Source organism: Melospiza georgiana, chromosome 4 (genome assembly GCF_028018845.1).
Source record: "Melospiza georgiana isolate bMelGeo1 chromosome 4, bMelGeo1.pri, whole genome shotgun sequence".
NCBI lineage: Eukaryota > Metazoa > Chordata > Aves > Passeriformes > Passerellidae > Melospiza > Melospiza georgiana.
The window spans coordinates 1,318,777-1,341,547 of record NC_080433.1 but is presented as its reverse complement, the minus strand read 5'-3'; the positions used below and the strand labels follow the sequence as shown (position 1 = coordinate 1,341,547).

Here is a 22,771-nt window from a genome sequence, read left to right as displayed (position 1 = left end):
TGGGAAGGGACCATAGGAGTTCTGTATCCAATGCTTGGGTGTGGCACGGGCAGCTCTGGGGACCCACCAGGGCCCTCCTTGCTGGATCTTGGAGTCCTCCAGAGATGGAGGCTGCACAGCCCCGCTGGCACCAGGTCCTGCTGCTTCTCCTCCTGGTGGAAAGCACTTCCTGGTGTCCCTCCTGGCTCTCCCTCATTCCAGGTGAGGCTCTTGCCTCTCCCATCACTCTCTGTGGTGAAGAGCTTGGGTTCCAGACCTGGAGCTCTCCTCACACCAGGCCCTTCAGGAGGAGGGGACAGGAGCCCTCGAGCCCTGGGTGGTTGGAATGAGCTTCCACACCAGGACAAGGTGACAGTTCCACACTCCCAGCCAAGGCTCCTCAGGCTCTGCAGTTCCTGCTCTGGGGACAAGAGCTCCTCCAGGTCCAAGAGCCAGCTGTGTCCCTGTCCCTGGGATTTACCATCAGTAGTTTTTAGTCACTGGGCAGAGGATGGGACTTTGGAAACTGGGTCAGTTTGGGAAGCAGTGAGCAAAGGAGACAGGGACACAAGGGCAGCACTGGCTGCCCCAAGCATGGCTTTGCTTTCCAAACCAGCTGCTTTTAACCCAAACCCAGTCCCCTGGGCTGCTTCCCTCAGCTGCACCTTCCCCTTTTCCTGCCAGCAGCTCCGAGGCCGCAGGGTTTTATCGGACACATCAGCGCTGTTTGCTCTCCTGCCAGCCTCCCAGGGTGAGTAACTCACCAGCTGCTGGGGGGTCACAAGACACCAAGATAAACCTGTTAGGCTCGATAATCACCACAGCAGCAGCAGCCAGAGCTAATCTCTGATCCTTCAGGGCCTCCTGAGCTCTTTGCTCTTAATCCCCAAGAAATTTGCAGGATGAAAATGGAACGAGGGGCTCCTGAGGGGCTGGGTGATGGATCAGGGGAGATGTCCTCCCACCTCCATCTTCCCTTCAGCCATGTCCACTGGGAACACCTGGGAGGGAGAAAAGGGGCAGCCAAATATATGGGGGTGTACACTTGAGGACAGTGGTCAGGGGCCTGGCAGGGTCCTGAGGCTCATTAAGGGAAATTAAATTCCTTTAATTAGTTCCATAGCCTGGATTATGCTGGTTAACACCAGGCCCTCTGCATCAGCCCCTTCAGCCTGGAAAAGGCTCCAGGGAGAGCTCCCAGCACATTGCAGGGCCTGCAGGGGCTCCAGCAGAGCTGCAGAGGGACTGGGGACAAGGCCTGCAGGGACAGCACCCAGGGAATGGCTCCCACTGCCAGAGGGCAGCCATGGGTGGCATCTTGGCAATGAGGAATTCCTGCCTGGGCTGGCATTGCCAGAGCAGCTGGGGCTGCCCCTGATCCCTGCAATGGCCAAGGCTGGACACTGGGGCTGGAGCAGCCTGGGATGGGGGAAGGTGTCCCTGCCATGGCTGGGGTGGCACTGGAGGGTGGGCAGGGAGGGTTGTGGCCCAAAATCTCCTCAGGGATGTGTCACACACAAGGAACACATGCCAAACACCATGGGGGGAATGAACAGGGGTTTATTCAGCCCTTTCTATCACAACAGCCATCATGGAGGATTTCTGAGCTGTGCTGCAGAGCTGAGTCCCAGCCCAGCTCTCAGGAGGACTTGTTCTTCACGTGCTCCATGATTTTCATCAGGCCCAGCCAGGTCTCCTTGGCAGCAGGGATGATCTGGTTGGCGGGCAGCAGGAACCCGTAACGCCCCGTGTCCCTCAGCTCGAAGGCAAAGGAATATTTGATCCCATTGTCGTAGGCCCAGTCAATGCTGCCCCCACTGGCTTGGTCTGGAAGGGAAAGGGAGATGGTCCAGAGGGGCAGCAGAGCAGTGCTGGAGCTCTGTTGTCCTGCTGTTGGTGTTCTGGGGGACAAGGATGAGGTTTGGATGGGAACGCTCAGGGGTGACGTGTGACCTGTGGTGTCACTGCACAGGGACACTGTGGCCTCCAGCAGGGACACACCCTGTGGGGAGGACAGGGATTGGTGTCCTGGGACAGCCCTAAAAGCTCTCAGTGGCCAAATACTCACAGATGGTGGTGCAGATGGGGCCCACTTGGAAGGTGGTGCCATAGAGGGAGCGGATGGAATTGGCAGCAGCTCTTCCCAGAGATTCCTGCAGGGGAGGAGATGAAGGGAAAGTCAGGAAGCAGCCACAGTTCCTGAGATTAAACACTGGGATTTCACCAGAAATCTCCAATCTGCTTTGGAGGTGATTCACACCACCAGCAGCCACAGCATTTCTGGGAGGTACCACTGCAGGTGAGGTAACTTCCAGCAGGTTCTGTAAGTGCTCATCCAGGGTTTATCTCACTGGCTTGTCAAGGGAAGGCTCAAGAGATACCAGAAATTCCCCAGGCAGCTGGGATCTCCCAATACTCCAAGGTCAACTTTGTGCTCACTTTAACTATGTAATGGGGGCTGGATGGAAAACAGAGCTGGGTTCTTTGTGAAGGGGGGAAAAAGGCAACAAATTGCCACAGGGAAACTGCATTTAGGTATTAGGACAAAAAAAAAGTCCCCATGAGATTAAGGAAACTTTGGGATGAGCTTGAAAAAGAATTCTTCTTTAGAAATATCAAAACAACCCAAATTCAGAGTGAAATTGGCTCTGACTCCAAAGCCCTTTCAGCACAGGGTTAGAACAGAGACCTCCAGAGGCCTTTCCCATTGGAATGATGGCTGTGAGATCCACACTGCCTCAGAGATATTATTCCAGCTGTGGTGCTGCCAGTAGGGAAGAGCAAGGAAAGTACAGAGAGGCAGCTGGACAGAAGAGAGGAAGGTAAAACCAAGTCCTGCTGTCTCACCAGCTCAGCATAGTCATCTGGCCTGGTGCATTTGTATCCATAGGGGTACATCAGGAGCTGGGAGTAACTGTGGAGGGTCAGGAAGGCCTTGAAGTTTCCATGACTCTTGATGAAGTCAACAACAGATTTCACCTCCACCTCGGAGTTGGCGCTGGGCCCGTGGTAGGAATCGGAGCAGGGGCTGTTACTGGCTCCAGGACCTGGGGGTGCAAGGAGGGAACAGAGCCTGAGGAGGGGAATTCCTGGGAGGTCAGGGCAGACCCCACAAAGCTGGGCTTTCCTAAGGACAGGGCTGCAGCCAAAGCAAGGCCTTAAACGCTGATAAATGCTCAAACAGCAGTGACAGAGTGTGAATGCTCAAGGGATGCGCTTTGAGATGATGCAACCTGGAACAGGCTGCCCAGCAACCCAGGAATCCACATTCCTGGGGGTATTCTGTGGCTGGATGGGGCTGGGAACAACCTGGGATAATGAAAGGTGGCTTTGCCCACGGCAGGGAGTGGAACTAAATAATGTTTTGGGTCCTTCCAACCCAAACCATTCTGTGATTCCATAATTCCATGATGCTGCCTCACCCTGTGCTCCAGAGTGATTAATCCCCTGTTATAAAGGCAGCTGCTGGTTCTGGGTAACAGGATCCAGACTCCAGAAGCTCCATCCCTACCTCCAAAACCTGCATCCCAGTTCCTGTTGGGGTCGACTCCGACGCAGATGCTGCCAGGAATCTTGGAGCGGGTTTTCCTCCACATGCGGTTCTGCAACAGAGAAATGCTCAAAAGGGACCAAGTCTGGGTGCTGGCACCAAAACTGCTCCCCATGCATGGGGGATTGAGCCTAGCCATGATCCCAAGAGTATTTCTGACTGCCAAGATGGGCCAATGGTCAACAATCAGATGTATTTACTAAAAATGGGTATTTACAGTGGGTTGGACAAATGATGAGGATCTCTGCCCAACTCTTTGGTAACTCCTCTCACAGCATTAAGACTTTCAGAGCCCACTTCCCTCATATTATTATTTCTTTGGAATCTCACTGAGCTCAAAGAGCTGACCCACCGAGGTGTGAGTGTACACAAATCCATCAGGGTTGGCCACTGGCAGCAGGAAAAGATCCATCTTGTCCAGCAGGGAGGTGATGGACTCATCTGTTCCATAGTCAGAGGCAATCTAGGCAGAGACAGAGCACACCCTGCTTAGCAGAGTAATTCCTTCCCAGATGTTCATTCCCTCATTGTTTGGGACACAGGAAAGGCTGGAATTTGGGGCAGGGAAATACAAACATCCATTATCTGTGGGCCATAACTGTGCCTTGTTATATGTGTGGAGTGAGCAGAGAATCTGTTTTATTATTTTATTCTGAAGACAGGAGGTCTTTAGAATAAAATAGAAGAGGATAACAAATTTCCTCCTCCTTGTCCCAGAGGACAGGCCAAGGCTGCATTAAGACTGAGATGGAAGAGCCAGGTTGGGAATTGTCAACTGAGCTGCACTGACAGAGCCCAGGGAGCTTTTGGACAACACCCTTGGGCACAGGGTGGCTCTTGGGGGTGGTTCTGTGCATGGCCAGGAGCTGGACTCCATGATCCTGGTGGGTCCCTTCCAGCTCAGCTTATTCTGTGATCCTGTGCCTTCTCTGGTGGCTCAGTCACTTCCAGCAGGATTTAAATCCTCATTTACAGAGAGCTGGAGGCCTGGGCATTTTGTGGAAGGAAACCAACCCCACTGCATTGCTCTGGATGAGCAGAGCAAAGCAGCAATACAACCTCAAAGCCTTTGGTTATTTGTGTAACAATTTCACCTGAACCACTGCATTGTGTCTGCCTAAACTCAGCTGTTCTAACAGGACAGAGGTTCCAGTTCCAGGTTGAGGCAGCCACCACAACTTCATGTAACGATTTCACCTGAACCACTGCATTGTGTCTGCCTAAACTCAGCTGTTCCAACAGGACAGAGGTTCCAGTTCCAGGCTGAGGCAGCCACCACATCCCCAGGGAGTCAGCTGCTTTTGGGAGGTGAAATGACTGACCACCCAGAGGGGTGATGTGCTCTGAAAGAGCAGCAAGCAGTGCCCAGAGAGGCCCAGGATGAAGCCCAGCTCAGAACCTTGTTGGCGATCCAGAGGGCGCTGGCCTGTGTGACCCACTCGCGGGAATGGATGCCGGCGTCGAGCCAGATGGCCGGGCGGTTGGAGCCTCCGGTGCTGAACTGGGAACCAAACACAGCATCTCAGAGCCTGGCACCCCTCAGCCCAGCACAGCCCATAACAGACTGGGGTGCCCTGGCCTGTGCTGTCATTCATCCCCTTGGAGCCATTCCATGGTATCTGTCGTACCTTCAGGACGTACAGAGGCCGCTTCTCGTAGGATTCCCCGATCTGGATCTTCTCCACAAAGCTGTGCTCAGATGCAAGTTGGTCCAGTTCTGCATTGATCTGAAATGCAAGGCCACGAGGACATGAACATCATCTCTGAGGACATTAATATCACATTTATGTGCTCTGCCATTGGTTGGAAAGCCCATCCCCTTCCACCCCCCTGCCCCAGGCAGGGACACCTTCCACCACCCCAGGTTGCTCCAACCTGGCCTTGGACACTCTCAAGGATGGGGAAGCCACAGCTTTATTTCTTTTTAGTTCTTTATTTCCCAGTTTCAAGACCCCTTTATGTCTCTTTCTTTGGAAGGATGGGTTTTGACAGAGTCTGCAGGAGAGTTTATGGAATTTTGATCAGCGCTGGCTGATTGTTCTGAGCACAAAATTAATACTGCACAAAACAAACCCACGTGCCAGAAAAAGCTGCAGGGACATTTTAGATACTAATATAGGATGTTGAATTGAAGACAGCATGCAAAAAGACCAGAAAAAATCAGAATACTCTTCCCCTGAGGTACTCACATCATCCAGAGTGTGGTAAGCACCAAAGTCAAAGCTGCTGGTGCTGCGCTGCCTTTGGGCGCTCTCAGCCATGTCCTGCCTTTCTTTATCCAGAACATCCTAAAATAACATTCAAATGGTGAGAAGTGTCTGCTTCACTGCTAAAAGATAAATAAATGAAAAGGCAGTGAGTTAATGCTGGTTTAGGCGCCCTTTGGGGATTACTGCTCATGAGGAAATGTCAGATTAGTGCCCAAGTGGGTGATTTGTGTCCATAACCACTCAGCAGAGTTTACTGACTGATCAGTAACTTCAGTGTTGGCATTCTCAAATGTCTGGGGTGAAAAGTCCACGTGGAATTCCTCAGGGGCTGTCAGAAGAGCCCTGTGGAGTTCATTGATGTCACCACTCAGAGAACACCTACAGCAATCCATGGATTGTCTTTGAGGAATAATCCACAGCCTACAAAAATGAGGGGAGGATCCCACGGAAAACAGAGTATGGGAAAGTGGGAGTGAGGCCAAATTGTCAATCAGTGCTTCCAAAAGATGTAAGAAATAGGTGCCCACCTGCAGGTCTTCAATCAGGATGGAATACTGAATGCCCTGGGATTCCAGGAAGGCTTTCACTGGCTGGACACTGGCAGCAGGAATTCTCACATCCACAGGGAGGGCAGGGGCAGAGGGGTTGATCCAGAAATCCAGCTGGAGAGGGAAAGGAAAATGGATTTGGTTTGGGGAAGGCATCCTGCAAGCAGCTCTGGCAGAGTTTTAGAAATGCTGATTTCTCCCAAGTCCAAAGGCCCCTGCAGAGAGGAGCCCTGGAATGCTCCAATCTCTGTGGCCTCACCACAACCTTGTATCAGTTCTTCTGATAACTCAATGAAATAACAAATAACGAGGGCCTGAGTCAGTTTTTCATTGACTTCTAGGCTTTGGTCACACAAACAAGAGGAAATTTTAATGGCTCTGATGACTATTTTATTTTATTATTCTTCCCTTTTACTAGAAATAATTTCAAGAAAAACTCCATATTCCAGTCTTAGGTAATATGAAACCCATGGTTTTAATTTCTCCTTTTCTCTCTCCTTTGGTAGGACTTTTCTTAATTTTAATTTCTAAATTATTCATAATATATTTTTAAGCCAGGGATTTTTAAAAATTATGTTAAAAATTCTCACCAGTGGCAATAAGAGTAATAACCTGGAATTTTACACTGTGTTTTCCTGTTTCAATGCAGTGTAGACCAACTAATAAATTCCTTCCATAACTCTGGGAGACAAAACATTGCCATTCCTACTGGAAAAACAAGTTTTTCAACATTGAGATTAAGATCTAACAATTCAAAATTGATGTAAAACCAGTAGGAAAAAAAAATCAATTCTGGCCCTCCTGAACACTGAGCTGGTACTCGAACTTGCAGGTCAAATTTAAAGTGTTGAGAGAATAAAATTATTTACGGCAGCTGCCCCAGAGTGATGGGAACCTTCCAAATGAGATGGAAATTCACAGCCTGACCTGTTGTGGATGAGATGCAAATCCAAAAATGCCTCTGTGGCCATGACCCACCTGCAGGTGTTCCAGCGATTCCAGGAGCTGCAGCTGCTTGACCTCCTCCTCATTTTTGGTCTTGATCCGGAGAACCTGGTGCCTGCAATAAGTCAGTGTTTTCAGAAGCAGTCCCAGGTTTGTTCCTGGGATCGTTAATTCGGTGTTAATTGTGTGTCAATGGCTCCTTTCGTCACTTGATTTGGTGTCACCCGAGAGTTCACCCAGCCACCCGCACCAGCCTCACAAACCAGGCAACGTGGATGGGTTTTAAATCACAAGGATCAATCCTGCATCCATCGGGAATTTTTGTGGGACAATGATCTTCCAGTTGAGATGGGGAAGGATCCAATGTTTGGGGAGCAGAGCAAACATCAGGACTCGTTTACACCTCGTTTACACCGCGTTTACACCGCGTTTACACCGGGATCCTCTCCCTGGCCACCAGAGGGATAAGATCTCTTTGTTGAACCCAGTTAAATCAGCTCTGAATGAACTTTTCCTCATTAATTACTTATTACTGGATTGTCCATAAGCTTTATCTCAGGACTGGATTCTGCTGTGAATTCACCACAGCTGCTGAGGAATGGAATAAGCAGAATTCAGCTCAGGATTAAATGAAAAATAGCCCCTCAAAATAGCCCCTCCTGGCTTTACAAATCCCCTCCTTTTGGGACATTATTTATATTATTTTTTATTCTTAATCCTTAAACCTTCATGCACAGATTTACTCACTGGAATCTAATGCTCACTTCCTGCACCTCAGGAATTATCGAGTAGGATTTCATAATCTTTAATTATTAAGGCTCTTCCAAGGTCAGTGAGGCTGTGAGGAAATACCTTGTGGGATAATTTTTGCAATGCAACATAAAGAGAAACCTTCAGAATTTACCGTTTGGAAATCGGGATTTTAAATGCTTAGAAAGAAGGAAATAAGAGGAAGAAGGAGAAATAAGAAACTTGGGGAAAAAAGGAGAAGTGGTGAACTTTCTGATGTGAGGACAGGTTCTGGCCTTTCAGCTCTGCTTTTGCAGTGAAGCCAAAATGAAGCCTTGGATGAGCAGGAATTGAGGAGCTCAACTCCACAGCTGGACCCCTCTCCTTAGAAAACCCAAACCAAAGCAAAGAAAGGTTCCCTCAAACACCGTAACAGCAAAGCAAGGAGAACAATCAGTCACAAAAACCAAAAAAATGTGCCCCGAGCAGATTTTGTGAGGGTGAGACCATGAAAAACAACAAGAGGATACCAGCCCTAAATGAAAGGTTTTCCACAAAAGTGGAACTCACCCCACGAAGGTTTCCAGGCACAGGGAAGCCCCGATGAGGGCACTGAAGATCAAAATCAGCTTCATGTTTGCTGCAAGTCCAGCTGGGCCTGGCGAGGGGCAATTTATACAGAGCTTTATTTTTCATATCAAACACATCTGATAGCACCTATCACTCCATGTGATCGAGTTCTCACATTTATCAGAACCTTCAAGGCAACCAGCAGGGCTGATTTCACCTCCAAAAAAATATTTTCCACTGACACATCCAGACCAGGGCGGGGGAGGAGTCGGTCCCAAAGCTCTGACCACAAAAATGTGTGTGTTCTTTAGGGCAGAGGAAAGCAGGGACAGACTGAACTCATCCAGCTCTCACTGGGGGCAGGAGCTCTGCCAGCCCGCGCTGGGTTGGCATTTTGAGGTGTTCCAAGGGAGGTTTGAGGAGTTGTTATCCCCGTGGGAGGCAGAGTCCTGCCTGAGCTTTGGGAATTTCCTCCCGTGGGAAGCCCCAGCTGTGGCTGTCCCACAGCTGCAGGTGCACACAGGGATAAACTGCTGGATAAACTTTGTGTTTATCCACACCAAAAGGATTCTGAGAACAGCCAGGAGCTGCCCCTGCTGGCACACCTGGGGAGCAGAGAGAGCGGAGATGCTCAGCTGCTCCATCCACCTCAGGAGAATGGAGAGCAATTCCCAGAGGAAATCTTTAATGAAGATCTCAGTTGTATCTCAGCGCCTCCTGAGGACTCTCCTCTCAGCTCCACTCCCACCCACTCCTCCTCAGGGGTTCTGTTGTGTTCACAGCCCAGGCAAGGGCTTTGTTTCAGGTTTTTGGGAACAAAGGGAGCCCCAGGCAGGGATTAGTCCTGTTTTGGCCTGCAGGATTGAGTCATCGTGTAGCTGCTGTGTCTTGGGGGCACAGCAGAACTGCTCTGGTCTCTAAGGTTTAACCAAACCCAGTCCCTGGGGAAAAAGATCTCCACTCCCTCAACTTAAACCAAAAAATAAAGATTTATCCCCAGAGACAGGAGCCATCACAGGCACTTCCTGCTTCTGGAACTGCAGCAGGAGCTGTGGTGGGAGTCAAGCTGCAGCTTCCAGACACCAATATTTCATAAGGATCAGCTGACTGCCCACAGGACCTGCCACGGCTCACTCTTTGCAAACAGGAAGAAGGGATTTAATCTGGGGCAAAATTAGAGCTCGTTGCATTACTCATGCTGCATCCCACATGGGTTTAAGGGCTGCCAAGAAACCCTGCCAAACCTGATGGCAGGATCCAAAGTATCCCAACGAGCTCTGAGTGCCCTGATCAGCATCCTCTGGGGCCTCCACCCACGGCATTTCATCTAAATCCACACCTTGGACTCATCCCTCAACCCCTGGGGGGCTGCAGGGTCCCCAGTGATGACCATGAGGCCCTAAAGGGGCTGGAGATCAGCCCTGAGCCATGGGCATCCATGAAATTGGAGTGAATCCAGAGGAATCCATGGAGCTCCTGAGGTCCCTTCCCACCCAAACTGCTCTGGGATTTGGGACACTCAGAATCCATCCCGACAGATTTTTATGGGAAATGGGGAGAGAAGAGAGGAGAAGGGAAGGGAGACCCTTCATGAGAGACCCTTCATGGTTTGCTGAGATTTCCAAGTGAAGCCCCTGGGTCCATGAATGTCTTGGAGAGGAGATGGATCCAATGTCAGGCTGGGAGAGCTGGGAATGTTCCCCTGGAGCAGGGAAGGCTCCAGGGAGAGCTCCCAGCACATTGCAGGGCCTGCAGGGGCTCCAGCAGAGCTGCAGAGGGACTGGGGACAAGGCCTGCAGGGACAGCACCCAGGGAATGGCTCCCACTGCCACAGGGCAGCCATGGGTGGCATCTTGGCCATGAGGAATTCCATCCCTGGAGTGCCCAAGGCCAGGCTGGGCATTGGGACAATTGAAGGGTTGGAGCCAGGTGGGTTTTGAGGTCCCTTCCCACCCAAACCATTCTGGGGTTTTCAGAGGCTGCAAAGCCCCAGGGAGCAGCAGGAGGCAGAGGTGGCACAGCAGGGCAGGGAGGAAGGGAGCTCACCAGAAGCAGCAGAGCCCCGCGGGATGCAGCCAGCAGCAGAGCAGGTCTGGTGGCACTGAGAGCTCCTCCACAGGCAGGATGTCACCAAGGTCCCCCCTGAGCCCAGCGCAGCTCAAACAAAGCCCAAACAACTGGGCTGAGGCTCGGAGCAGCTCCCCAAGTGGGTGGGTGGGTGGAGGGTGTGTGGGTGAGGCAGGCAGGGCTCTCCCGCTGCCCTGCACAGCTCTGCTGTCACCCTGTGACTCAGGGACAGCCTGGGGACACCTGGGCGAGACAAAGGTCAGTCAGCCAAACCCCTTCCTCACACAAAATCCCTCATTGGCACAGATTTTCACTGAGAGAGGCCAGAATGGATACAAGCCCCCAACAACAAAAAATAGAAAAGCCCCAAAAATCATTAAATTTCAGTGGGGTCGGTCCATTTCTGTAAAATCCAGACTCTGTGTTGTTGCTGCCTCAAATGATGCAAACCAAGATCCAGTGCTGTAGCCTCTCCTGTCATTTTTAGGAAAAAAAAAAACCCAGAAACTTTGGATAGAAATATTTCACTGGCACGGCAAAGGGCTCCACTGGCAGCTCATCCCCGGGATAATCAGAGTTAATTTGCTATAAAGCCAATTTATTTTGGATTACCGATGGGGGAATTATTATTTCTGTAAATGATGGATTGCCTCCATGTCCCCAATCCCCCTTGGAAATGCCCTGGATAAGGAATGAGTAGGGCTTTCAGTATGTGCTTCACCACTTGTACACTGAGAAGTCATTTTAGAAGCAGAGCTCGTATTTTTGATGTTTCTGGAAAATCTTTAGGCTTTATGTCAGGAAAATCTGAGTTGATGTCAGTGTAATAACCCTGGCTGCAATGGAGCCGTGTATTTCCAACTCAGTTCTCCTTAAATTAGGAAATCAAGACCCTCAAATTTGGAGGAGTTATCCTCACACAACCCTTTCCATTTACAGCATTTCAGAGCAGAAATGTGAAGCTACACCTGGACAAAAATTTGAAGTCATGCATGTGTTGTCATGTTAAATAATTAAAATGACCAATTTTTAATTGGTCATTTTAATTATTTATGAGCAGCACCCACTTTTAAAGCACTAAGAAAGCTTCTCCACAGACATTTATTATTACTCTGATCATGAAATCATCAAATAAGTCTATTAAAATGAACCCTGACAAATTTCAATGAACAGACTCAAAGAATTTGAAGGCTGGGCATGTGGGAATTTAAATTTATGGCACTTCAAGGATATTGCAGTAACCAGAAAATAGAGGAAATTAAGGCCTGAAAGCTTGGAGACTTTATGTCTGAGAAAAAGATAACAAAATTACTAAATCATTTGTATGAGATCAGTATAAAAAGTGAGGAAGTGAATAGGGAACATTTATTACAATAGTAATTAATGAAGAGGATTGTGCAATTTAGAACAAATAAACATTAATTTGTTTGTTAAAATGCATAAACAATGTCAAAAATGCGTATTGATGATTGGCTTTTTGCAAGTATTAAAATGAATATTATATGTGTTGTGTTAGAAAGTAATGCTCTATTAATTCTCCTGAGTAGTGTGTTAAATATAGTTTTAGGTTATAAAAAATGTTAAAATAGAAACTATGCTATGTAGGATACTTTTTTAAAGAAAGGACTCGCAGCCAGATAGCAGCCACAGGACACCTGAATCTTTCAGAAAAAAAGAATTTATTGCCCCATTATCAGGAGAAATGAACTTCATCCCACCTCGAAGGCGCTGTCAGGATTCAGAGGAAGAAGCTGACACTGCCCAGACAGAATCCTGTGTTTGAATGGAATTTATGCATCATGTATGAGGTGTATGAATATGCAACAGGTTATTGTTTTTAAGGGTTAATCCTCTGTTAACGTGGGTCCTTTTTCGGGCTTATTTTGCCCAGAAAAGGTACCCGGACCGTCTGTAACTCTTTGTTTCTACTGTCTCATATTGTCCTAATCCCAATTGTCCAAATTATTATTACTCTAATTGTATTACTATTTTTATAACCATTTTATTACTATCAAACTTTTAACATTTTAAAAAACAAGCGACTGTCGTTTTTCACAGCAACTAAACAATTTAGCGGTAAAGCCAAGTGAAAAACCCCAGAGCGAAACTGTGAGGGCTCCTCCGCCCCCCCCAACATGGCGGCCCCCTCACTCTCTTCCCGCCAAAACCCGCGCGCGAGCCCCCGCCCCTTTGTCCCCTCCCCCGGCGCGGCCGGTGACGCGGCGCGAGCGCCCGCGCAGGCGCACTGAGCGCGAGGCCGCGGCGGCGTGAGGGGAGCGGAGAGCCCGGCGGGAAAAGAGGAAAAAACTGCCCGGGCCGAGGGAAAAACGGGAGCGATCTGCCGAGAGGTGAGGTGGGACACGGCGGGGGGCACCGCCGAGCTTCGGGAGGAGGACCGGGAGCTGTGGGGAGGGGGAGCGGTGAGGTTCGGGGAGGGCGGTTGGGAGGGGAGAAGGGAGCTCGGGGAGAGGCGACCGGAGGGGTTTGGGGAGGAGGGGGATTAGAGAGGTGTGAGGAGGAGAGGGGAGGCTTGAGGAGGGGGATCAGAAAGGTCTGCAGAGATGAGATGTGAGGAGGGGGATCAGAGAGGTTTGGGGAGGAGGACATGGAGGTCTGCAGCGATGAAATGTGAGGAGGGGGATCAGAGAGATTTGGAAAAGGGGACAGTGAGGTTTGAGGAGGGGGATCAGAGGTTTTGGGGAGGAGGAGAGGGAAGGTTTGGGGAGGAGGACATTGAGGTCTGCAGGAAAGACATGTGAGGAGGGGGCTCAGAGAGGTGTGGGAGGAGGACAATGCACAGATGAAATGTGAGGAGGGGAATCAGAGGGGTTTGGGAGGAGGACAATGCACAGATGAAATGTGAGGAGGGGAATCGGAGGGGTTTGGGAGGAGGACAATGCACAGATGAAATGTGAGGAGGGGAATCGGAGGGGTTTGGGAGGAGGACAATGCACAGATGAAATGTGAGGAGGGGAATCAGAGGGGTTTAGGAGGAGGACAATGCACAGATGAAATGTGAGGAGGGGGATCAGAGAGGTGTGGGAGGAGGACAATGCACAGACGAAATGTGAGGAGGGGAATCGGAGGGGTTTGGGGAGTGGAGGAGCAGAGGTTTGGGGCGGGGAAAGAAGGGAAGTGTGAGCAGGGGGAGGGTTTAAATTTGGAGAGGGGATCAGAGAACTTTGAGGAGGAGGAGGATCATCGAAGAGGTTTGTGCTAAGGCAGGGGAGAGCTTTGGGGTGGGGGAAAGGTGAGGTTTGAGGAGGGGACAGGAGAAGTTCAGGGAAGGGGTTGGAGTCTGGGGGTGATGTGAGGGCAGCCTGCCTGGTACAGGGTTATTTCCTTCATGGAAGGTGTTACTGGGTGTAGAGGAGGAAATAAAATCTGTGGGTTTCATATGACAGAAAATACTCTGTTACCTACTGAAATAAGTGAGAATTTTCACTAAAACACCAGTCTTGCCTGCAGGAGGCAGGAGCTTTCCCTCCTCTTTTTGAAGGACATTATTCAAAAATGACGCAGAAGATGGACACTGTTCCTCAGTAACCTGCTGAAATCTTCCTGTTGATTAAAAATTAACAGATTTTGCCTTTTCCCTGTGTTCTCACAGACAATGACACCGAACAGGAGTCCAGACACGTCCCTCATCGACCTGGCTGTGAAGATGAGGAAACAGGCTGAGACCAGGAAGGTGGTGCTGGCCTGGGGGCTCCTCAATATATCTGTAGCAGGCATGATCTACACTGAAATGTGAGTTAACTGTTCCATCTGATCCAAACCAGCAAAGATTCCACCGTGTGCAGCCCTGAATGTCCCCCGGGACGGAATTTCAGCTAAATTCTCCCTTCTTGTTTTGCTTTTCAGGACTGGGAAGCTCCTGAGCACATACTACAACATCACCTGCTTTCCCCTCTGGTACATTGGTGAGTCGTTGCAGCATTTAAATCAAATTTCTGGATTGATTTTTACTCATTTTTATTGCTGGGAGGTTGTTTGTAAGGTGGGTTTTTTTTTTTCTGTTTGAGTTTTAAACCAAAACTTTGTTTTGTTTTCTGTGATCTCCCTTGAAACTGCTGGAGTTGCATTGTTTTCAGGGGCAGATAAGGAGTGTTAACAGCTTTTTCTCTATGGGAAATGGGCAGGGAGGACTTAATTAATGTGTGAAATCTTTCTTAATGTGTGCATTAAGGCTTTAGAGAGCTTTAGAATTATTTTCCTGCTGTGTTGTGCTCTGGGTGTGGGTGGAATTTTACAACAATTCAAGTTGGTTTCAGAGGAGACTCTAAGCTCTGTCAAACAGGATGGAAAGAAGCAAGAATCATGAGATTTCTTATTTGGAAAATAACAATCCCGTTTTAAAAATCAAAATTTTAAATGTATAAATTCATTTCAACAGTGAGGAAAATGATCTCCAATGGTTCTTGCCTAAGGAAGTGAAGAAATCTCGGCTACTTCCCTAAACTGGCAGCACTAACAATGACCTGTTTTAAACAGACACAGCCTGGTTTTGCCAATAATGTAATTTTTGCCCAAGCCATGACAGAAACTCGTGTGTTTCTTGCAGAATTCGCCCTGGCAGCCCTGTTCAGCCTCAATGCCCTGTTTGACTTCTGGAGGTACTTCACCTACACAGCAGCACCAGGCAGCTTGGGGACGAGTCCCAGCCAGCCCATCGTGGGCTGGCTGCGCAGGGCAGGTGGGGGATGAACCCTCCTTTTGCTCCTTTCCATGGTTTTATTGTGCTTTCTGCAGCTCTGGGCCCTCTATTCTGAATTCTCTCCTCTGACAAGGGCTGTGAGCTGAGCTGGGTGTTTGGGGCTGTCCTGTGCAGGGCCAGGAGCTGGGCTCCATGCTCTGCTTTGGTTTGTGCCATTTGAGGTGGAGCTATCACAGAATCACAGAATTGCTGGGTTGCAAGAGACCTTTGAGACCATCGAGTCCAACCCGTGCTCTGACAGCTCAACCAGATCATGGCACCCAGTGCCACATCAGTCTTGCCTTAAACACTTCCCTTAAACACCTGTGACTCCACATTGCAGCCTGGATCTCCCTTGGCACAGCTTGAGACTGTGTCCTCTTCTTCTGTCTGTTGTTGCCCGGAAAAAACTAATTGTGTTTTAGATAATGGAGAGGTTAATTAGCGTGGTACAGATGGGGGAGCTGACGGGATATTAGAGAATCCCGCAGCAGGTTGGGCTCACAGGTCTCAGTTTTATGGGAGTTCTGTAGGACCAGCTTTGAGCATGTCTAGGATTGCATGAATTGCATTTCCAGTGAGGAGGGGCGGTGTGTGTGACTGCGGTGCCTCAGATTGCATGAATTGTATTTTTCATTAAGAAGGGTGGTTTGTGTGACTGCAGTGCTTCAGATTGCATGAATTGCATTCCCAGTGAGGAGGGGCGGTGTGTGTGACTGCGGTGCTTCCCTCGCAGCCGTGCCGGTGGCTCCTCCCCGGGAGGCGGGCCCCAAGCGGGTGCTGTCGCTGCCGCCGTCGCCGCCCCTGCAGGGCCAGTGCGTGCTCAGCTACAGCCCCTCGCGCTCGCCCAGCGCCAGCCCCAAGTTCTCCGCGGGCTGCCTGAGCGGGTTCAGCCCCCAGCTGCAGCCCCTGCCCGGGGCCAGCCCCTCCCACAGCAGCCCGGGCGCCTTCTCACCCGGCGGCAGCTACACCAAGGTAAGCTACCCCGTCACCAGCGCCTCCCTGCGCCGCAGCCTCGGCCTCGGGAATGAAAATGAATTCGTTGTTTTTGTTGTTTTCTCCCGAGGTTTCCAGCTTCAGCCACTCTCCCAACGGATCTCCCTATTCCGTGAGTGTGGGGCCTGTGGACAGCGCTGGGATCAGGTCTCACTACCGGTTCTCTCCCATCCTGTACAACAATTCCACCTACAAAGATGACTGCATCACAGATGTCAAATCCCTGGACACCTTCCTGAGGAACGAGGAGGAGAAACAGCACCGAGTTCAGCTGGGTAAACTGGGGGGCTTTGCTGGGAGAAGCTTGGCAGGGAAGAGGTGTTGGTTTTATCCAGTGTTTGTTTTTGGGATGGGAGAAGCACCAGTGAAAAGGAACCCTTCAGTTCTGGATCACCTGGGAGGCAGAGCCCCCGTTGTTCCCCTTCAGGCAGTTTTCCTCCAGTTATTCCTTGGAGCAGGATCTCAGCATGGGAATGCTGCTGGGTTACCTCTGAGGCAGCTGGAGGCTGTAATGGACTGAGATAAGATCACCTTGATAAGAGGGGGATCTTGTCCAAGTGGTTTCAGATAAGGGGCTGAATCCAGGGCATTTTCTCCTGGGTCAGTCAAGATAAGGGGAGGACAATCAAGATAAGGGTAAATGCAGCGTTTTTGCAGAGGGACTTCAGTGCATTCACTCACACTGACCTGTTGTCCCCTGCTGTTTCTCCAGAATCACTTGGCAATAACTGAATTTAATTCCTTAATTAATTAATTAATTAACCTTTCCAGGGAGCTCAGATTCCAGCTCTCCCTCCAGCAGCCCAACGTTTTGGAATTACAGCCGTTCCATGGCAGACCATGCACAGATCCTGAGGAAGTTCCAGTATCAGCTGGCCTGCAGGTCCCAGGCTCCTTCTGCACACAAGGATGAAGCTGATCTCACCTCCAAACAGGCTGCAGAGGAGGTAAATTCCACAAAAATCAAAGAAGTCAAGAGGGAGAAATGGGATTTTAAAGGTTTGGATTTGAGCTGGGTCAGTGCTCCAGCATTCAGCCAGCTCCTGCCTTTTGCAAGCAGCAGGAATTTTCACAGACCCTAAAACCCCCGAGAGTTCTCCTGTGCATTTAATCACCCTTCCCATAGGTTTGGGCTCGGGTGACAATGAACCGGCAGCTCCTGGAGCACATGGATTCCTGGACAGCGAAATTCAGGAATGTGAGTGCCTCTCTGAGGGGTTCCAAGGGGGAAATTCCTCCCTGTGCTGTGTGCCCGGGGTGGGGAGGCTTGGGCTGCTCTGTCACACTCAAACCCCTCACGTTCATCATCTCCTGCTGTCCCGAGCCAAACAGGAGAGGGACTGCACCAATCCCCTTTCCTCACTGTCCAAAAAGCTCCACCTGACACAGATGGGTTTCCCAGCTCCTAAACATTGAATTTTCTGCCTTTGCAGAAGCTGTTAGGGGGTCACTTAAATTGACAATTAAATTATTTCTCTCTTTGATTGGCTTCAGCGTTTCTGTTGAAGTGCCTCGTGGTTGTGGTGGGATGGTTGCAGGGTGTAAGCTGAGGGGTTTATTAAACATTGTCCCCTTTTCCCTCGCAGTGGATCAATGACACCATCCTGGTGCCCCTGGTGGAAGAGATGGAATCTGTGAGCACCCAGCTGAGGAGGATGGGCTGTCCAGAGCTGCAGATCGGAGGTAGGATCAGCAGCCTGGGAATTCCTTGGAATGGGTGGTGCATAAATTAGGTCTGGGAAATATTTTTGTTCCATTTCTGCTCTCTTTTGGTGCTGTCTTTGTTCCACCTCCATTACTTTAAGCTGGGAAGGCTTTCTGTAATACTTCTATAAATATCAATGCTTGGACATTTGGGTACAATTCTTAAATTCCTCTTATTTTTCTCCCATAATTTTAATTTTACAGCTCAAATTATCAATAAAAATTGATCATTAAGCATGCAGAAAGCATTTCAAAGACAGATGTGCTGTAAATTCTCAGTGTCTCCCAAAAGTCTCACTGTCTCCACTGCTATGTGCTTTCCCAAGTTCTTCAGCTCACCCACCTCCTGAAAGAACTGGGGTTTTTAAAATTCTATAATTTTTTTAAATTCTGATGAACTGGGGTTCTCTTTTCCATGTCAGGTTAGGATTCTGTAGCAGCTGCTTCTCTTGTTTTAAATTAACTGATGTGATGCGCTGGCTTTGAATCAAGTGATTCTTTTTGGGTTGTTCTTGGAGTGTTTCCTCCAAAGCTACTGTTGCAAAGTGCTTAAAGAACTGTCGGTGCTGCTTTTGTTTTCACTTCACTTTGTTTTCACTTTGTTTTCACTTTGTTTTCACTTTGTTTTCACTTTGTTTTCACTTTGTTTTCACTTTGTTTTCACTTTGTTTTCACTTTGTTTTCACTTTGTTTTCACTTTGTTTCTCTCCTGCTGCTCTTTAAGCTCCTGTTGCTTCCTTGTAGCTGATGTGGAGGGGGTTTGTGCTACTTTGTAGTGCCTGGGCGGTGTTTGGGGTGTGCCCAGGCTGGGCAGGGAGCCGGCAGTGCCCCCTGAGGCTGAGTCTGTCTGTCTGTCCGTGTGTCTGTCACAGAGGCCAGCATCAGCAGCCTGAAGCAGGCAGCCCTGGTGAAGGCTCCACTCATCCCCACCCTCAACGCTCTGGTGCAGTACCTGGATCTGAGCCCAAACCAGGAGTACTTGGTGGAAAGGATCAGAGGTTTGTGGTGCTGCTCTTCTGATGGCCAAACATGGCCATGCTGCAGGGAATCCATTGGTTCTGTACCCAGAGTGTCCCTGCGTCCCTGAGTGTCCAGGGACAGTGGGAGGTGGCACTGCCATGGCACCGCTGGCACTCCCTGATCCTTCAGTGTCCCTCTATCCAAACCAGTCCATGATTTCCTCCTGCCTGCTCAGGGTGAAGCTGAACCACTTCCATATCCACAAACAAAAATCATCACTTCAGTATCCACAAACAAAAATCATCACTTCAGTATCCACAAACAAAAACCATCACTTCAGTATCCACAAACAAAAACCATCACTTCAGTATCCACAAACAAAAACCATCACTTCAATATCCACAAACAAAAACCATCACTTCAATATCCACAAACAAAAATCATCACTTCAATATCCACAAACAAAAACCATCACTTCAGTATCCACAAACAAAAACCATCACTTCAGTATCCACAAACAAAAATCATCACTCCAGTATCCACAAACAAAAATCATCACTCCAGTATCCACAAACAAAAACCATCACTCCAGTATCCACAAACAAAACAAAAATCATCACTTCAGTATCCACAAACAAAAATCATCACTTCAGTATCCACAAACAAAAATCCTCCTGTAGCTTCACCCCTTGGATCAATATCTTCCCTCCCAATTTGAATTGTTCCCATTTCCTGCAGCAGACCCCCCTTTGTTTAGAGGCACTTGCAGCCCCCAGGAAGTGCAAACTGCTGTAATTGCAGTAGAATAGCTGTTGTTATTCCAGTGAAATGAAAACTGCTGTAATTCCAATGAAGTGCCAACTGCTGTAATTGCAGTGGAGTAACTGTTGCTATTCCAGTGAAATGAAAACTGCTGTAACTGCAGTGGAATAACTGTTGCTATTCCAGTGAAATGCCAACTGCTGTAACTGCAATGAAGTGCCAACTGCTGTAATTGCAGTGGAGTAACTGTTGCTATTCCAGTGAAATGCAAACTGCTGTAACTGCAATGAAGTGCCAATGCTGTAATTGCAGAGCTCTCCCAGGGAGGGTGCATGAGCTCCTTCCGCTGGAACGGAGGCGGGGATTTCAAGGGCCGCAAATGGGACACGGACCTTCCCACCGACTCCGCGGTGAGCTCCAGCACGCCCGGATCCCAGGGGTGCTTGCATTTTGGGGAGGGTTTGGAGGGAGCAGCCAGGAAGCCTTTGAGCAGCGTGGGGAAATCTGAAAATGGGGCTTTGCTGCTGGATGGTGAAAGAGGTTCCATTGGTGGAAGTGGAAAATCAGCCTTGAAATAGGATTTGATTTTCTGGTTGGAATGGGTAAATATTTGGAATTTTCCAGCTGTGGAGCAGCTCTGAGTGTCCTGATAAAAAGGAGCAGCTCAAAAGTGCAAGTGAAGTTTTGACATTAATTTAAGGCTATTAGGAAAAAAAAAAAAAAGACAATTTCACATTTTTCTTAATTGTGGGTGATAGAATGCTGTGAGCTCCAAGGTGCATCTCACAGATTTTTTAAGATTTGTGGCTTTTTTTTAGCAAATCTTCCTGCCAAACAGCTCCTGTTGGGTATAAGGAGCACAGAGAGCACCAGATCACAGATAATTTGCTGGTGTTACCCACATAAAATATCGAGAACTCTCCAGGAAGGGTTGGGACAACCCTCAGGCTGCCCCTGGTTTTCTGGATGCTCATGCCAGGGCTTTGTTTCACAGTTCTGGCATTGCTGAGCCTGTGGCCAGCCCAGAGTTTGCAGTGGTTTCCATGAGGGAAAGGAGGAGGCTCCTTGCTGGCTTTGGGGTGGGCAGAGCTGCTGTTAGAGCTCCTCTGCTGTCTCAGCCAGTCTGAAATTGGTGATTCAGGCTGAAGCTGCTCCTAAGCCTGGGGCTAAGGCAGCATTGTAACCCTGGGTTAGCAAAGACTGGGATTAACCCCTGGGGCCATGGGGGAAGCTCTGCTGGGTTTTGGGGCCCTGGCACTGAGGTTTGGCCGTGTTTGCCCAGATCCTGATGCACGTGTTCTGCACCTACCTGGACTCCAGGCTGCCCCCTCACCCCAAGTACCCCGATGGCAAAACCTTCACTTCCCAGCACTTCATCCAGACTCCAGACAAGCCAGGTATGGGCTGCCCTGCAGCTGCTCTGTTCCTCTGGGGTCACAGCAGCACCTCTAAATCTGTTTGGTTTTTTTTTTTTTTTTTTTTTTTTTTCTTTTTGTTTTTTTTTTTTTTTTTTTTTTTTTTGTTTTTTTTTTTTTTTTTTTTTTTTATTAATTTTGAATTCAGACACTTCAAACGAAAACGTGTTCTGCATCTACCAGAGCAGCATCAACCCTCCCCACTACGAGCTGATCTACGAGTGCCACGTCTACAGCCTGCCCAAGGTACAGGGCCTGGTGCTCCCAGGGCTGATTTGGGCTCTCTCTTTTTAAATCCTGGACACGTTTCTGTCCATTGACACAGGGACTGCTCCAGCTTGGTCTTTGCCCAGCACGTGGTGCTTCCTCTGCTGCTGGATTCTGCCTCTGCTGTCTGTTTAGGAGACAGGATCTTCCTCTTATGAATTCTCTGCCAGTTTATTGTAAAACCCCAAATCACAATCCCTGCTGTCACTGATGTCACCCCTTGAGGCCAATGCAAGTTCCAGCCTAGGAAAACTCTGAAACTTTGAATTGTTTTGATTTCTAAATCCTTGTGTCTCTGTGGCTCCAGGGCAGGAACAACATGTTCCACACCTTGCTGATGTTCCTGTACATCATAAAGACAAAGGAATCTGGGATGCTGGGGTAGGTATCCCATGGAACAAGATGGGAATGGTGGGGTGATAATTAACGGTGCTAAAATCGAATTAACTGCAGCTTTTAATTAGAAATGACTAATTGTGATCCCTTTGGCTTTGCAGGCGTGTCAATCTGGGACTGTCAGGAGTCAATGTCCTGTGGATCTTTGGGGAATAATGGGAGCCAGCCCTGGAGGGATCGTGGATTTGCTGCAAACCAGGACAATTAAAGCTCAGCTCTGTGGGCAGGGAGGAAGTGCCTGTGATTCCTCTGTGGATTTTGTCAGGGCATTACAAAGAGAATTTCACTGGGCAGGAGTTCTCCTTCCTGCTCCTCACCCCAGCCAGTCCTGTTTAAACTGAGCTTTGCTGGTCTCAGACTAAACCAAACCAAACCTTTGAAGGTGCAGCTGGAACAGCCCCCCCAAGGCTGTGCACAGCTGTGAGCACTTGGAGGGATAAAACAACTTGGACAACTTCAGCATCCAAGAAATTCCCAGGCTGGAAGCTCAGACTCAGTTTTGCTTCATTTTATTCTGCATGATAAAAACCAATTCATTTTATCCCTGATTATTGGTGGAATTGTGATTTCTGACCCCTCAAGATGTTCCTGCAGCTGAAGAGGAAAGACAAAACCATGTTTGTCTTGCTGAGTTCAGCAAATAAGAATTTTACTTCTATTTTTAATTTTTGTTTTCATTGTTTTGTACAAAACCAGCGTGGCCTCCCCTCTTCAGGGGCCTTGAGAGCTCTGAACTCCCCAGGTGCCTTCACTGCCACCAACTCTCACCCAGCTTTTGCTCTTGGATTTCATTTTCCTTCAGCTTTTTTCACTGATCACCACCTGATTTGGGAGCTTTATGCACCTAGGTGGGACACCAGGCCCTACACACCCACAGGTTTTTGGGAATGTCCCTTTTTTGGTAAAAACACTTGGATTTGCTTCAAAGAAAGGATCAATCAATATTTGTCCAATGTCTCCAAGGGGCAGCAGGAGGA

At 49.0% G+C, this 22,771-nt stretch overlaps 2 protein-coding genes across 3 annotated transcripts; one reads left to right on the top strand and one right to left on the bottom strand.

The window, feature by feature from the left end:
• Positions 1-1,519: 1,519 nt before the first annotated feature.
• Positions 1,520-8,688, bottom strand: LOC131082768 (carboxypeptidase A2-like). The gene is made up of 11 exons (XM_058022882.1): positions 8,532-8,688; positions 7,266-7,347; positions 6,267-6,401; positions 5,719-5,817; positions 5,158-5,256; positions 4,929-5,030; positions 3,882-3,992; positions 3,491-3,581; positions 2,827-3,026; positions 2,048-2,132; positions 1,520-1,806 (listed from the first exon to the last, which is right to left on the bottom strand). Exons 1-11 carry the CDS (start codon positions 8,594-8,596, stop codon positions 1,619-1,621), a joined length of 1,257 nt encoding a protein of 418 aa, XP_057878865.1. The 5' UTR covers positions 8,597-8,688; the 3' UTR covers positions 1,520-1,618.
• Positions 8,689-12,853: 4,165 nt separating this feature from the next.
• TMEM209 (transmembrane protein 209) lies at positions 12,854-22,459 on the top strand. Of its 2 annotated transcripts, XM_058023326.1 has the most exons (15): positions 12,854-12,946; positions 14,209-14,348; positions 14,463-14,521; positions 15,163-15,294; positions 16,031-16,269; positions 16,361-16,565; positions 17,062-17,237; positions 17,417-17,488; positions 17,877-17,973; positions 18,867-18,992; positions 20,029-20,126; positions 20,999-21,113; positions 21,280-21,377; positions 21,706-21,779; positions 21,896-22,459. In XM_058023326.1, the coding sequence occupies exons 2-15, from the start codon at positions 14,212-14,214 to the stop codon at positions 21,948-21,950; spliced, it is 1,683 nt and encodes a 560-aa protein (XP_057879309.1). In that variant the 5' UTR covers positions 12,854-12,946; positions 14,209-14,211; the 3' UTR covers positions 21,951-22,459. The 2 variants fall into 2 exon arrangements, with proteins under 2 accessions (XP_057879309.1, XP_057879311.1); XM_058023328.1 differs by lacking the exon at positions 18,867-18,992.
• The last annotated feature ends 312 nt before the right edge of the window (positions 22,460-22,771 follow it).

What these genes read in the sequence shown, in the direction of transcription:
- LOC131082768 (XM_058022882.1), bottom strand. Translation starts at nt 8,596, where the DNA reads ATGAAGCTGATTTTGATCTTCAGTGCCCTCATCGGGGCTTCCCTGTGC. An exon ending in TTGTGTACACTCACACCTCG is followed by an intron (nt 3,582 to 3,881) that starts GTGGGTCAGCTC and finishes TCTCTGTTGCAG; the next exon opens with AACCGCATGTGGAGGAAAAC. An exon ending in CCCCATCTGCACCACCATCT is followed by an intron (nt 1,807 to 2,047) that starts GTGAGTATTTGG and finishes TTTCCCTTCCAG; the next exon opens with ACCAAGCCAGTGGGGGCAGC.
- TMEM209 (XM_058023326.1), top strand. Translation starts at nt 14,212, where the DNA reads ATGACACCGAACAGGAGTCCAGACACGTCCCTCATCGACCTGGCTGTG. An exon ending in CCGGCGGCAGCTACACCAAG is followed by an intron (nt 16,270 to 16,360) that starts GTAAGCTACCCC and finishes TTTTCTCCCGAG; the next exon opens with GTTTCCAGCTTCAGCCACTC. An exon ending in GGACAGCGAAATTCAGGAAT is followed by an intron (nt 17,489 to 17,876) that starts GTGAGTGCCTCT and finishes TTTCCCTCGCAG; the next exon opens with TGGATCAATGACACCATCCT.